At 42.7% G+C, this 16290-nt stretch overlaps 1 protein-coding gene across 2 annotated transcripts in view; it reads right to left on the bottom strand.

The window, feature by feature from the left end:
- PEX7 (peroxisomal biogenesis factor 7) overlaps window positions 1-7359 on the bottom strand; it is a 77633-nt gene extending 70274 nt beyond the window's left edge. The window contains exons 1-3 of one of the 2 annotated variants that reach the window (XM_040965170.1): window positions 7173-7359; window positions 5938-5995; window positions 4617-4767 (exon numbers count right to left, since the gene is read on the bottom strand). In XM_040965170.1, the coding sequence (XP_040821104.1) occupies window positions 4617-4767; window positions 5938-5995; window positions 7173-7302 (339 nt within the window). In that variant the 5' untranslated portion in view covers window positions 7303-7359. The remainder of the gene's footprint in view (window positions 1-4616; window positions 4768-5937; window positions 5996-7172) is intronic. The other variant, XM_040965171.1, reaches the window with a different exon arrangement.
- Window positions 7360-16290: the final 8931 nt, after the last annotated feature.

Below are 16290 nucleotides of genomic sequence, written 5' to 3'. Positions count from 1 at the left end.
TTGAACATGTCACCAGAGGGCTTTCTTAGCTTCCATCCCTTCTGATGTAACACAATTTATCTTGGATTCACCTCCCCAGAATTAGAATAAAACACTTCTTCAAAGATCACCGCTCCATTTAGCGGGAAATGATTGAGAAGCCATCATCTGGGCACTAAAGATGTTCAATGCTACTACCCTGTCATGACTTGTCTTTATACTACAAAAGAACAGGCAAGTATTTACGACATCTAAGACAGAGCGAAACGGAATTCACAAGCGTATATGGCTATTTGTCTTCTAATTTTAATACTGTTTCAGCTTTACTGTCTTTGTTTTCATTAAAACTTTTAGTTTCTAATGACATGAATAGAGGTACGCTTTATCTTACTACATAAATATGTGTGTGGATTTTAAAATAACAATACTGATTTTTCTGAATGTAGCTTAATTTTTTATCAGACTTTGCCCATTAGGGATGTATAATCTCAATGCTGTCCTTTTGAAGTCACTTGAATTAATATGTTCAATACTTGGTTACATATTTGAAAACCAGATTAATCTGCTTTCAACAGTTAGCATTTTTATGCTTTATTATTTAATTTCTAATTTCTAATTATGTAAAACATTTCAATGGTTCCAAGGTCAAAATCATGGGTTGTAATGATATGGGGGAAGTCGATGGGGGTAAGGCAAGGACTTGGGGAGCAGGGGGGAGGCAAATATCAGAGCCTACAGAACTGTATCATGGAATAATAAGCCAAAGAGACAAAAAAATTTTTAGTTACATTTGGAGGAAGCTTATTCCCATCTTTCTTTTCTGTCCTCTGTTCTCCTCTCTACTCCCTTTAATGATAAACCATTTCAAATTGCTTCTAAGTTTCTTTCCATTGTTTGTCATAAACTTTATATATGATATATGTAAGACATCTTTCTGAATATTTATTTACACAGTCAGAATGCAGAGTTATAGGGAGAGTGAGAGACAGAAAGAGGGATCTTCCATCTGTGGGTTCAACCCCACTACTACCCCAAATGGGTATAATAGCTTTGGGATGGGCAGAAGCCATGAGCCAGGAATGCCCTACTGGTCTCCCACGTGGGTGGCAGGGCTTTAACTACACAACCACCTTTCACTAGCTTCTCAGGAGCATTAACAGAAAGTTGGATTGGAAGCAAAGCAGGAAGGACTCACACTCCAATACAAAATGCTAGTATTACACAAGCACCTGCTTAGCCCTCTGTGTCTCAACACCAGCCCTTTGATATATATATACACAAAATAAATAAAATATATATAAACAAACATGCCCACATTCCTTGCATAAAATGTGAAACCCACACATATTTAAATAGTCCTGTAAATGAATCTACTTGCTTTCGACAACTTAAATTTCTAGTTCATATGATTTAAGATTGTCAAATAACACTACATAATTCTACATATATTTCCTAACAGATTCTAAAAATGGGACCTATAGCGTTCTGATTCCTATCCACAATTTACTCACTAACTTGCTTTAGAGACAGGCTCTGCATTGATACTTTCACTGCATACAAGAAAGTGATTTTGGATACAGTAGCCGTAATCATGCAAGAAAGTTCTTTGCTACCTGAACACACTATACTAGTTTCCCCATTTATTGAAAACGACCACTTCCTCTTCTTTAGACAACTGCAGAAATCTTGGAAGTCATATAAGGAAACTGTGATTGACTTACAAGGTAAAGTAAATAGCTCTCTCTACTAAAGATTTTTTTAAAGATTTTTTTTTATGTATTTGAAAGTCAGAATGAGGGAGATACAGGTCTTCCATCCATTAGCTCATTACCAAGATTGCTTTAACAATCAGGGCTGGGCTAGGCTGAAGCCATGAGCTTCACCCAGATCTCTAACATGCGTGCAGAGGCCTCAACACTTGGGTCATCCTTTGCCACTTTTCCCAAGCCATTAGCAAGGGTCTGGGTTGGAGATGGAGCAGGTGGGACATGAATCAATACCCATATGGGGGAATCTGGCAATCCTATGTAGCAGCCTTAGCCACTATGCCATATCAGACCCCTTATTAAATATTGTTCAAATCAACATTTTGAATACTATAATTCCCAAAATACAAGATAGCAAACATATCTACTATCTATATATCTGTCTGTCTGTTCAAAAGAAAAAAAAAAAGGAGAAACAGAAAGAGACACAGAGCTTCCATCCACTGGTTCACCCCCTGAGTAGCTGTAACAGCCAAGCCCTGGGCTAGGCAGAAGCCAGGAGACATGGAGACATGAACTCCACGCTGGGCGGCAGGGACCCAAGTACTTAAGCCACCAACTTCTGCTCTCCCAGGCACATTAGCAGGGAGCTGTTTTGAAAGCAGAACAGGCAGCACTCAAACCACTTCAACAAGCATATATTGGGTGCTGTGTGGCAAGCAGACTTAACCAGCTGAGCCCAGCATGAGCCTCAAACTTCTAAAGTTTTAAGACTGAATGCCCATGTTTTTCCACAAAGCTGTGCTGATACTTCTTTCCAACAAAAATGTCCTCCTCCTTGACAACTGTCAGCCAACAACTAATTGCCAAGATTCAGCTCAAGTAGCTCTTCTTTGTGGCAAACCTAATTCTCTCCTGCTTGAAATTTTAATAAAATCTTGTAGCAGTAACCCACTCCAAATGAAAGGTTTAGATGAAACATGCAAAATGAAATGCATTAAGTCTAACTGTTGCTGTCAATTGTTCCAGTTGTTTTCAAAAGAAAAGGGAAAAAAGAAAAAACATCCTTTAATCAACAAATCTGATGTGCAGTTTTAAATGTAAATCCATTTCTAAAGGGAATATGCTGGCATTAAATACGTGGCTGGTTGTCATTCTGCAGTACTATTTTTTTTATTGGCATTCATCATTATTTTCTCAGCATCTACCATTAGCACAGGGTAAATAATTTACTCATTTCTCAAGTAAACAAGATTTAACCACAGGTTGTATAATCAGTATAAAACATATAACTAAATATTTTTTCCCACAACAGAATACTAATAGTAGTATATTGAATCCAAAGCCAACTTTGTTAGAAACAACACCTAAAAACTTTCATGGATGAACCACTTCATTTAAAACTTCAGCAAATTGGGGTCAGCACTACAGTACAGTGAATTGAGCAACCACCTACAATGGCAATGTCCCATGAGTTCACAAGCCTCAACAGCTCCACTTTGGATCCACCTCCCTGCTAGTGCATCTGGGAACGCAGTAGATGATATTTCAAGTGTTTGGGCCCCTGACATTCATGTGGGAGACCCAGATGGAGCTCCAGAATCCTGGTTTCAGCCTGGCCCAAACCCCAAAATGGGGGTAGTGGAGAGTAACCAGCAGACAGAAGATGTCTCTCTTTTTCCCTGTGACCTGTGACCCACCTCTCACTCTACATTTCAAGCAAATAAGTAAAAAAAAAAAAAAAAAGATTTAAGAGATTCATCCAACAACTCTAAGCTGCAATGCACAAACTGAAAAGAGGAACCTGAAACAAATATCGTCCACTCCACATCATCTTTAAAGTCACTTCAACTCTACTTTTAATAGCACAGTGACATATGTCATGAAGCAGGGAGACAAAATTTTCAGTTCACCCTTTTTTCTCCTTGCTACACTTTCAAGTTTTTTCTCTTCTTCCATTCCTATTATATATTCAGCATTGGCTATGCCCAAAGCATTTTATGGGGCTCAGCAGACACAACGGCCTCAACAGATACCAGTCAAATGCAAGCGGAGAAGAATCCAACTCCAGCTTTGATGCTGTTTAGAGGGTGCAGCACAGACAATATCCATGCTTTTCCTTCCTTTCACTTCATTCCTCAAAGCCTAAAATACAGTAGAGTCTTGTACTTCACCTTATTGCTGTAGGTGACTATCTGAAAAATGATTATTACTCTTTTCTGACTCAGGTGCTCAAGGTGACTGGTGATTTTATACTTTACTTCACATTTTCCTAACCCTGTATAGCCACCCAGTCTATGGTACTTGGTTACAACGAACCCAACAGACCACGACAGGAACTGGGACTGAGAAGTGTGAATGTCACACTAATGAACACCTAAAACAATTATTACAACATGTAAGGTAAAGCATCAAAAAACCTATCTTGACCATAAAGTCCTTTAAAAAGTAATTCATATGGCTGAAAGTACTCTCCACACCTCAGATATATGACAGACACAGGAATCTGGTGGAAATTTCCTTCCAGAAACTCTGCCCTTTATTCAGTATTGGATGCTCTTGCTTGAAAACATTCTTGGGAATCTTATTGAAGCTTTGCATACAATCTCACACTGTTTTTCTGAAAGATCCACCTGCCTCCAGATGAAGTTACTGAGAGGCTGGCTGTTCCCTACAGCAGAAAGCCAACGGAGGACACTCAGCCCCAGCACACCACCAGAGGCTTTTCCATGGCCTAATGAGAAGCCTGACCTTTTCCTTCCCAGCTCCTTAGGCCAACAGACACTTTGTTTAAGTAATTAAATTTTAAGTGACATCTAATACATATAACTTGTCCCCCCAAAACATCTCCCTGTGTATCTGTTCCCCAGTTGACTTCAGTGAAAGTCTAAGCAAGGATGTCAGCCAAGTTGTCACCGATGCCCCTCCTACCTCCTGCGCGTGCTCTCGGTAGACCTGCAGGGGCCCTGCTGCTTTGGCCGTGTCCCAGAGCTGCAGCGAGCCGTCGCCACTGCACGTGACAAGGACGTGTTCGTTGTTCTCACTCCAGGTCACGTCAAACAAACCATCATTCCAGTCAAAACTGCAGCAGGAAGATTGAAAACAAAATGAAAAGATTAACACAGGCAGCTAATCAGGAAAAATCACAACTTCACAGATCTCAGTTGGGTGTTTTTTTCTTCTTAGTTTAACAAGCACTTTGAACATACATGAGCCTAGATGATGTTTACAAAGATGAGAAGTAAAGAGAGGAGAGGTGGTACAAAAGTTCAGAAAGCTAAAAGGACTAATCCCAGACCAAACTGGCAGGAAACCACTGAGCTGGGTTACAAGGGGTCTCCTGGGCATAAAGACAGAACTCCACCACGAGGCCAAACGCTGTCAGCTGGGAGCTCTCCATCTCCTGTGACTCACAGGATGGGTCAACAAGCACTTCAAAATGCTCATTTACACCGGCAACTTCAACCTTTCTCCGCCTGCCTTCACCTGAGCTATAGAAGGCTTGCTACCTCAATCTCTCACCCTGAGCTATGAATAGCTCTGAGCAGGGAGTTATTTTCTGACAGAAACTCTTTTCTTTTTTTCTGACTAGCCCTGCCGGAAGTGTTAATGAGTCCAACAGTCACACAGGGAAGAAAAGAAATGAGGTGCTGGGTAATCTACAAAAGGGGTAATTCGCTCCTCACCTGACTGAAGCTGTATTACAGCAGGAGGACAGGTTAGGACAGGCCAAGTCACAGAATACACTAACTGGTGCACGTGTCTTCTTAAAACTGTGATGAATTAGAAACGAAAGTCTATGACACGAACTTTAGAAGAAAACTGACTTGACCTTCAGTTCATGAAATTAAGTCCTATACTACAGAAATACCAAAGCTCCTTGCTCCCGTAGATTAAAAGACTGGTCTAAAAGCTTCACCACTAGGCAGGCATTTGGCCAGGAAGTTTGAAGATACCATGTCCCGTCCCCAAGGGCCTGCCTGCGGTTCCTGACTAGTGTCCAACTCTTCTGGTGACGGAAGGAGTAGCTGTGTCCCAGCCACCCATGTGACTGGGTTTCCTGCTCTTGGCTTGGGCTTCTGGCTCAAACTATCCAGGGCATTTAGGGAGTGAACCGGTAGGTGGGAGCTTGCTCTGTCACTCTGTCTCTCTCTTTACCTCTTGGATAATGTTTTAAAAGATTGAAAGCTCATGCTATGAAGGATTTCATAACAACAGAGACCCTGCATGTTTATAATTGGAGCCACTTTACCTTCGAAAAACCCTAAGCTCAGATTCGTTCTGATCCAACACAAGTAAGGTTCCACATCCTAAAAAGGAAAAAAAAAAAAATCAAAGTTATGTCACCAAACCTGCCAAAGAAACACAGAAGGTCAAGGTGTATCCAGAACTAAGTACCACACTGGTCATTATCCTTACCAACCTCCCCCTGACCTGAATCCAGACATGGCCCACAGGGCAAACACTGCAGTGCCCACACCCTCTAAGGCACGGAGTCTGACACACACACCTGCCAAGCTGGCACTGTCGGCTCCATTCACAGCTGAGAATCCTGCAGCTAAAAGACCTCGCCAACAGTGCTCCTCCACTAAACACCCTGCCTGGCCTAGGAATCTACAGGGAGCTTTTCAAACAACATGCGATTGTGAAAATATGCCCAGGCTTAGTGACCAAGTGCTGAAAACAGCTGTCAGTATTGCCTACCCACCTAGAATGAATACTTTTACTCAAGAAAAAAAAATACTCCTCTACTGAAGAGAGTACATTTTAATAGCAACTGCTTTTAAGAGGTTTTTGCAGAAGATTTAAGGTCGTATTCCACGCTCACAGGGATTCAGCCTAACTACCTGTGGGCAAGTGGGAGTGGAGTCTGGTTACTACATACTCAGGAGGAATGCACCTAGCTGGTGGCGCTGCCAAGGTAAGCCCGCGGCACATGTACCACTAATTCTGAAAATACAAGCAGGTGGGCATGTCTTCCCTTAGGAGTTGGAGAAATCACTTTTTTTTTCCCTGCTGTGGGATCAATTAGAAAACAAAACAGAAAAAAGCAGAGCATGAGCATGTGGACATGAAATAAAAGACAATAAAATTGGGGATGAACACACAACTGTCCACCTAGACCACGGTCTGAGATGAGGAACTAAGGAACGAATGTTTGTGCTCCAGGCCAACCAATCCAAGGCGAGCACGCACTTAAACATCCCGCGCAGGCAGAGACGTGGGACTCGCATGCAAGCGGTGGGAACACGCGGGCTGACTCTGCCAGCACCGAGTCAGCCCGCACATCTCGTGAGGCTCAGCCCACGGCCTGTGAGGGGTGTGCGCGAGGAGGCGGGCGCTCTCCAGGAACCAGGCAGGGACAGCCGGAGCGCCCGCCGGCCGACGCGGACCGCGCTCGGCTCCCCCTGGAGTCGGCGCCCGGCAGCGTCCGCGCGTGGGAGGCGGTGCCGCGGCTCGCCAGGCCCCCACCCCGCCCGGCCTCACCCGCGATGCCGTAGTGCTGCGCCGTGGCACAGGCCAGGCGGCCCGGCAGGTACGGGGAGAACTCGGCCGCATAGCCGTGGCGGCCCGGCACCCGCAGCGCCCGCGCCGCTCCGCCGTGCGCCGCGCTCATCCCGCCTCGCCCCGGCCGTCTCGGAAACACTTCCGAGTCGGAGGCAGAGAGACGATCGCGGCTCTCCCGGAGAAGTTAAAGAGAGGCCCGGTAAGACCGGGCGGAAGTGAGCACGCCGGTTCCGATTGGTCCACAAGGAAAGGGCGGTGATGCTGGGGAAGACCATTTTTGTTGTGGGCAAAGCCAAACTTTGTCCTTTGACGGGACAAAGCTGTTGAGAAGGTCTAAAAGTTGGTGTGCTTGCGTTACTTTGCATGTGGCATCTCTTGGGAGCCGTGTTGCCCAGGGTGACTTGAAGCAATGCAGAATGGAAAACGTAACAGGAAAACACCACAAGCAACAGACTTTAAAAAGCTTCTCAGCAAATATAAGTATATTGTGTGGCGGTAACTGTTTAGAGCTAATTATGGTAAACCAAGGCTTACTAATTCGTGCACTGAAACATTTGCCAAGAATATGCAGTGTGCACACAGACCATATAATTTGTCTGCCAGACTAGACACTTTTGAGAGTGAAAGAGATATAGTTAATAATTAAGCGAAACGAACAGGCATACACCAACTCTTGCAATCATCTTAATTATATACCAAACACGGCTAGGCTTTGGGATTCAAAAAGCTAAGATAGGATCTCTAGCCTGAAGAGATGAGTGTCTGGTAAGGAGAAAACAGGCAGGCTGTGAACCCATATCCAAATACTGTGGGTGCTGTGAGAAACACACAGGACAGTGTAAAAATGAGTGAGTTTCCATGAAGCAGAAAAGATGAGGTCCTTGCAGGATGAGAGGGTCATATGAACAAGTTAGGAGCCCTGACCAGTGAGGATGGCGGCTGCTGGGGCTCAGCCTGGACTCCTGCAAGGGCTTTAGTGAGGAAATTGTGAATGGAGAAAATGTATGGAAAATGCAGTGCAGAAAAATGAAGCCCACTGCAATGCACTAAATTTAACATCTATGCATAGATTTTCTTTATAGACATTTCCATATTTTTTGAGGACCCCTGCTGCCATAACTGGAGCATACGTCTTATATGTTATGCGAAAGGAGTTGGATTTCTAGTGTTGTTTAAACTGCAGAATTATAGTTGTGTAATGCAAGATACTAACTAGATGAGTAAACATTCACTTTTAAAATACATTTTGGAGGGGGTGCCTAGCACTGTGGCCCAGCATGTTAAGCCATTCCTTGTGGGTCCAGCATCTCATGTTGGGTTCCAGTTAACATCCTGGCTGTTCCACTTCCAATCCAGCTTCTAGCTAATGAGCCTTGAGAGTGGCAGGTGACAGCCCAAGTATTTACGCCCTTGTCACCATGTAAGAAACCTGAATGGAGTTTGTGGCTCCTGGCTTCAGCCTGGCCCAGAGCCTCCTCTTGAAACTGAGGAGTAAACCAGCAAATCGGAGATCCCTCTTGGTCATTCTGCCTTTCAAATAAATACATCTTTAATTTTAAAAGTAATCTTTTGGCAACCCTAATCTGAAGGCTGGAGATTGATGATGAGACCAGTTAAAAAACTTACACACTACTCAGGAAAGGTTATTATCAGCCCACATGAAGCACCAGGATGGCTTCTGAGAAACATGGAATATGGTGCAAGTGTCTGGACTCCTGCTGCCCACATGGGACACCTGGACAATGCTCCTAAATCCTGGCTTTGGTCTGCCCACTGCTGGCTGGCTGTTGCAATCGTCCAGCGAGTGAACCAGCAGATAGAAGTTACCTCCCTGCCCCCCACTCCGTGTAATTCTGACTTCCAAATAAACAAAGAAGAATTATGGTAATGGAAGTAGACAGTAAAGTTGCAGTAGATTATGGAAATGGGAATAGAGAGGCAGGGTCAGATGGGGCTTAAAGTGACCCATGTTACTCATGGTCTCAATGGTTTGGTCTTAGAGTGTCAATCTCCAAACTGTAAACTGATGGCAGTCTTCTTCCTTTCTAAGTAGCTTCTCTCAACCATTTTAGTCAGTGACTAAAGGCAGACTAATAAAATGTTTCCACCCTCAGCCTCAAGCCACATGTGCCCCACATTCCTTCCTTTGTCTTTGAACCTGAGATTGAATCAGTGTGTGATGGGGTACAGGTAACTCAACATGGTGCAATGGGGCATAGGTGACTAAAGTCACAGCTAGCCTGATCACAGACTTGGGGTGCGGGGAGTGTGCCTCATTATAGTTCATGAGACACTAGAATCTCTGAACACATGGCTCTGTCTCTTTCAGATGTCAGCCAAATAATGCTGTGCAGCGCTCATCCATGTAGAATGTGCTGTTCATGATCCACCCATGCTAACATCAAGCCGTCAACTCTCCTTTGGCCTGTTACTGAAAGAAACCACATTGACATTGGAATTTATTAAAACCGTCCTGTTCCAGGACCTGCAACCATGTTTAGTGCTTGGCTGTACACTCCTGAGGCCCTTTCTCTGATCCTGGCATGTTTTTAGTGATATTTTCCCAAGCACAGCTTCCCCTTCCAAACCCTCTAAAAACCCTAAATCATCTTCACTTAAGAGGAGGGTGACTCTTTTCTTCTTTTCTTCAGGATTTATTTGAAAGGCAGAGGTACACAGAGAGAGGAAGAAGTGGAGAAGGAGATCTTCTGTTCACTGGTTCACTACCCAAATTATCATAACAGCTGGAGGTAGGCCAAACTGAAACCCAGAATTATATCCTTGTCTCTCCCAGGATGCAAGTGTCCAAGAACTTGGACTGTCTTCTGCTGCTTTCCCAAGCATATTAACAGGGCACATCTTCACGAGAGGGGCAGCTTGGACTTAAACTAGTGCTCATGTGGGATGTAGGTATAGCAATCAGAAGCTTAACGCACTGTGCTACAACACTGGTCAGTGATAGTCCTTCAAGCAACAGTCTGCTGCCTCCTCATTGTATTGATAACTTATTACTTTCTCTTTCCTTCATCTCAAAATGTGGTCTTCGTTACTCTAATTGGGCACTGTTGACTAGGACCAAACTTCCCATAACACACTGGACTGGGTGTGCACATCTCAGGCAGCATGCCTCATTGTTCAGATCCTGACCTCAAGACCATATTGGGTGACTTTAAAAAAAAGGTTTATTTATTTTTATTGAAAAGTCAGATATACAGACAGGAGGAGAGTCAGAAAGTAAGATCTTCCATCCGATGATTCACTCCCCAAGTGACCACAATGGCCGGTGTTGCGCCAGTCTGAAGCCAGGAACCAGGAACCTCTTCCAGGTCTCCCATGCGGGTGCAGGGTCCCAAGGCTTTGGGCCATCCTTGACTGCTTTTCTAGGCTACAAGCAGAGAGCTGGATGGGAAGTGGGGCCACTGGGATTAGAACCGGCACCCATATGGGATCCCAGTGCATTCAAAGCGAGGGCCTTCACCATTAGACCACTGTGCCAGGCCTGTTGGGTGACTTTTATAAGACAAATTCTTAGAACATGCCTTAGGTATAATCATTGAAATTCCTGTGGGTTCTGTCAGTGTTTCTCAGAGTAATCCTTACAGCCTGGCTAAAGTGCAATGAAAAAAATCGTATTTGGGAAAGAATTTGGCGCTGACAAAGACATGGGCAATGGAAGCCAACACTGGGAACTAGAGAGAACACGCCCCAAGGCAAAACAAGCTGAGAGTCTTAAGATGTTCTAAAACGGGTATCATGCATGCAACATGGATGTCTTGATGAAAGTCGTGAGAATAATAGGATATCTTCCTCCTGAAACCAGAGACCTCGAGAACCGAATGATTCAGATAAGGTTCCGGAAGCAAGAGACTCATGTCCAACACATTTGTGGAATACCAGGAAGAGTCCTTGGCTTCTGGCTTCCTCCTGGCGCAGACATGATTGTTTCTGCATATTTAGGGAATGAACTAGTAAATGGAAGATCTTTCTCCCTTTTGTATCTCCTGATCTCTCTGCTGATCTCTCTCTCTTTCTCTCTCTCATTCTGTGTTTCAAATAAATCTGCACCCTGATATTGGATGCTGGTATTGTAGGTAGCAGCTTAATCCACTGCACCACAATGCTGGCCTCTAGTCCCCCAGGGACACAGGCTGCCTCAACAGTACCATATGAATAAGTTTGGGGAGGATGCACTTCCCCAAGGGGTGACCATGTAATTCCACGTTTCATCCATCATGCAATCCTCAACAGTTAAGCATAATTAAACAAATAATTATTTTATAAGCCCAGAAAGTTTTCATTTAAAGATGTTAACGGAAAATAGCAAAGCCTTATTAAAAGTAAAGAAGTGTACCCCCAAAATGACAATGACTGGAGGACTTTCCAGCAAGGAGCAGGAAGGGGGACCAGAGATGGTGAAAGATAGCTCTCCCTGGACAGATCTAGGTCAACAAAATATTGACTTTTAGAAATTACAGTCTAGTGAACAAGAGTCTATGAAATCATATGAGTAAATAATGAGAGAGAATATAAAGTTTTTTATAAGGAAAAATTAATGTAAAATTAATGTAGAAGAAATGATGAAATAATAAGATAATCCTTGGGTAGTCACCATAGTAATAATCATGTTAGGCAGGAATTATTCTTGGCTATTAAAGCAAATGGGAGGAAATATAAAGAGACATAGGACATTTCCATAGCTTCAAAATGTCTCCCAGTGGATTACTGTCCCAATGGTTTTTACTGCACTAAAATACGCATAACATAGATATTACCCTCTTAATCATCTTAAATGTACAATTCAAGGTTATTGAATCCATTCACTTTGTTGTGTAATTGTTGCCACTATCCATTTTCATAAATCTGTTCATCTTGTGAAACTGAAACTCTATGCCTATTAGACACTAACTCACCACATCGTGGCCATTATCTTGCAATGTTCTGTCTCTCGTTTTAACTGCAGTGGGTACCTCATCGAAACAAAATCAAAGAGTATTTACCTTTTTGCAACTGGCTTATTCCACTTAACCAAAGATCGGCAATGTTTATCCACATTATAGCCTGTGTCAGAATTCCTTTCCTTTTTATTTATTTTTTTTATATTAATCATTATATTTAATTTTCACCATTTCGATTGAAGTATGTAATGTTTTCTTACTGTTTTTTTTTTATTGTTGCTTACATTGTATTATGTAGTACAGTTTTATAGGCGCTGGGGATTCCCCCCACCCCTCCCATACCCCTCCCCCCATGGTGGATTCCTCCACCTTGTTGCATAACCATAGTTCAAGTTCAGTTGAGATTCATTGCTTGCAAACACATGCCTAGCATAAAGTTCAGCGTCTTATTGTCCAGATAAGTTCAGTGGCCTCTTGGGGAGACCTTCTATGGTCTGAAGGTAGGTCTAACAGAGTAAAGATCCGGTCAGTTAAAAGCCCCAACAAGGCCTCAGTATCATTATACAACATTATGGAATTAATTGACATAGTATTGGGTAAACAATATGTTAAAAATAATGCAAGTTCCATTCTTCGAAACATCTGGGTTGAGACAGTATCAATGACAGGTTCAAAAAATAACAAACAACCAAACAAAAAATTACAGGTTAAATCAAGGCAAACATGTGGTATCTAATCTTTTGGGATTCGCTCATTTCCCTTAGCATTATAGTTTCCAGTTGTGCCCATTTAGCCACAAAGAACTGCAGTTTGTTTTTTTTAATAGCTGAGTAGTATTCCATGGAGTAGATGAACCAAAGCTTTCTTATCCAATCTTCTGCTGATGGGCATTTCGGTTGCTTCCATGTTTTTGCAATTACTGATTGTGCTGCAGTGAACATAGGGATGCATGTTGGTTTGTCGTAAAACAGGTGTTTTGGATATATTCCTAGGAGTGCTATTGCTAGGTCATATGGTATGCAGATTTTGAGTTGTTTGAGTGTTCTCCAGACTGATTTCCATAAAGGCTGTACCAATTTGCAGCTCCACCAGCAGTGGAGTAGGGTTCCCTTTTCCCCGCATCCTCGCCAGCAAGCGTCGTCCTCAGGCATGGCTGGAACTGTGCATTAGGTCACATTCACCACGTGTGGCTGGCATAAACTGTGAGTTGTATTTGACTTCTTTGAGTTGCTATCATGAAAGTCTTGGTACACTTGTCTAAGAACCGAGAAAAAAGACTGGGGTGTAGCCCATTGCTGTTGTGGCATGCCCAATGAATAGGCCAGGTTGAGGTTTCAGTAGCTGAAACTATTGTCAGGAATTCCCCTGGGGACACAGTGTGCCCTGTGTCTATGAACTCCTACCTAAAGGCTAAGCAGGCAGAGATCCAGGAGCAATCTCTCACGCTGCTGGTCAAATAAGCATTTAAAAGTTGAAACATCACTCAAAGGAACATCTAGTAAGAAATCAATCTCCTTTTTACTCTAGAATGTTTTGTTTTTCAGCATCCCTCAACAGGGACAAGTTGATCCTCTGTATCCAGGAGTTCTGTATCTTCTGACTAAATTACCACAACTCAAAAGTCTTTGGGAAAGAGAAATGCATCTGTACTGAGCAGGTTCTGACTTTCTTTTCCTTGTTACTAGTCCCTGAACAATGCAATATAGTGATTATTTATGCAGTAGTCACATTGTATTAGGTGTTAGAAGTGATCTAGAAACAATTTAAAGTGTGCCAAGAGGAAGGCATTGGTTATGTCAATACTATAGCATTCTTTCTGCAGTTCTTTTTTTTTTCTTTTACTTTTTTTACTGTTTTTATTTTCCATGATACAGTTTTGTAGGTGTAAATGTTTTCCCCTCCCCTCTGTAATTATCTTCTTCCCACTTTCCTCTCCCACGATTCTTTCCCATATTATTACCCTCAACGCCCAGGAATGGAGCTGATCATTTGCTGTCACCTTAAAGATCCAGTGTGGGGAATAGTGTTCTGAGGCTGCTGTTTGAGTTGTCTTGATAGCTCTGAGATATTGTCAGCTTTGCTGCACCAAGGTTGAGACAATCTTTTGGCGAGGTACTTGACATGCTCTGTTGTCTAGATGACCTGGCTGTCATGTCTTTCATGTGCATCTATGTATGCCTTCTAGTGCCCTGGAGTCAGTAAGTAAGGAGACCCAGTCCCAATACATGCACTTCAAGGTCAGACCACATACATATCTTACAGTTTTCTCTGAGGACAGGGTTTGAGGCCAGTGGTCTAGTTGGGGCGTCCCCCAAGAAACCTCACTTGGGAAGTCCTCAGACTTGATTCTGTTGTGTGCCAACTAGTAAATGCTGGGTCAGGATTGCTCCGTCACCCTTACTAACCAACACATACTGGTGGATGATGCTGCAGACTGGCCCAGCCTGGCCTGCCTTCCCACACCCCACTGCACATACATGCCTCATAAGTGTTGCAGCCTGGCTTAGCCAGTCCCTACCGCATCATACAAGGCACCTGAGCTTCTGTGGAGTTTGCTATCTGTGAGGATTCTGGAAGTAATCTACAAGGATACTACAGGACAAACATCTATCCATTACTGAGACAAATAGCAGAACAGTGCTAAAAATAGGCCATTGTTTATGCTTTTAAATGTGTGTATGTGCCTGAGTTGTAAAGGTATACATTATCTGTGGAAAAAAATTTAAGTTCCCAGATACTCTGGGAAGAAAAATGGAGTCACTAACAGATAAGATGGGATAGGACTTACTACCCACTGTACACTTCCTTTACTTTCTAATTTTGTGGCACATGTAGCTATCAATTAAAAAGTCCTGCAACTTATCTCATACTTTTTAGCAATACAGAAGATTCCTAATCTGCTTAAAATTACATATATTCAGATCTATGCCCATCCCCCACCCCAAACACAAGTAAGTGTTCCTAAGAACAGGCTTTAGAACTAACTAGATCTGCATGTGACTCCAAGTTCTACAAGCTGGGAAAATTAATTCGGTTTCCTTATCTGCAAATGTGTATAGTAAGAGTCTTTAGGGTTGCTGCAAGCATTTACAATAGTACAACTAGGCAAAGGGTCTCTGATTACGCCAGGTATGTGGTGAGGAATTATTTGTTTTTTCATGATACAGTTCCATAGGCTCAGGGATTTCTCCTTCAAATCTCCCAATCTCATCTCCAGACCATTGTTTTTGCCTATATTATTGTAACAATACAATATTTCAGTAACAGTCACAAGTCCATCATTCTGCTATTTAAGTGTATCATGGCATTGAGATTCAGATTTCTTTCTGTCCTAGATTTTGAGTAATCTTAATAAGTTGATTACACACCAAAAAGCCAAGGTATGTTGTAGATATTGTTAACCATTATTGCTTGTAGCAGACTTCTGCTCTAAAAAAAAAAAATACTGAAAAGTAATTGTTGCACTGTACGGGGTCTAAAACGATGACCTTTTGAAGGGGACCTTTCATTTTCAGGCAGACAAACCTATGAATCAGAGTACCAAGAACAAGAAAATGAAAAGAAATCAGAGAAATGAAAAACAAAATTGGGAAATGTTCCATTCTTACTCTTAGGTAGGTTATCCAATTTGAAGAGTTTCAGCCAAGGCTGAAGTGGTTATTCAAGGTACTACATTCTCATCCAGCACAGGTAGCTTATAAACAATACTGCCGCAGTTATCAAGAAATGACACAGAAGGCTGTTTCTGATACTGTTTGCTGTGGGCTTAATTGTATCCCTGCCTCAAAATTCATTTGTCAGAGCCCCAAGCCTCCAAGTCACTGCATTTGGGGGCAACTGAAGCCAAAGGAGGTCTCAGAGATAGGGCCCTAATATTGATGTCCTTGTGAAAAAAGGAAGAGATACCATTTTCTTATTTCTCTCTCTCTCTCAGAAATGCCATATGAGGACATAACAAGAACATGGTCAACTGCAAGTCAGGAAAGCCCTCACCATGAAGCACATTGTAGGCACCTTGAACTGTGAGAAATTATCCCCTGTTGTTTGAGCCGCCCAAACCAAATGGCTCATTTTTTTTTTCATCTCAGCCTTTGCAAACGAATACAGTAGCAAAAGGAAATTGAAAAATGTGCAGTGGCTTTTGATATTTATGCCCTGTCCTCAATAAAAATTGTTCATAAGACAAAATATGTATGTAAGGG

The sequence above is a fragment of the Ochotona curzoniae genome, unplaced genomic scaffold (genome assembly GCF_017591425.1).
Source record: "Ochotona curzoniae isolate NIBS_2020 unplaced genomic scaffold, NIBS_Ocur_1.0 scaffold_3890, whole genome shotgun sequence".
NCBI lineage: Eukaryota > Metazoa > Chordata > Mammalia > Lagomorpha > Ochotonidae > Ochotona > Ochotona curzoniae.
The sequence above is the reverse complement of the archived record's forward strand: the minus strand, read 5'-3'. Positions and strand labels throughout refer to the sequence as shown.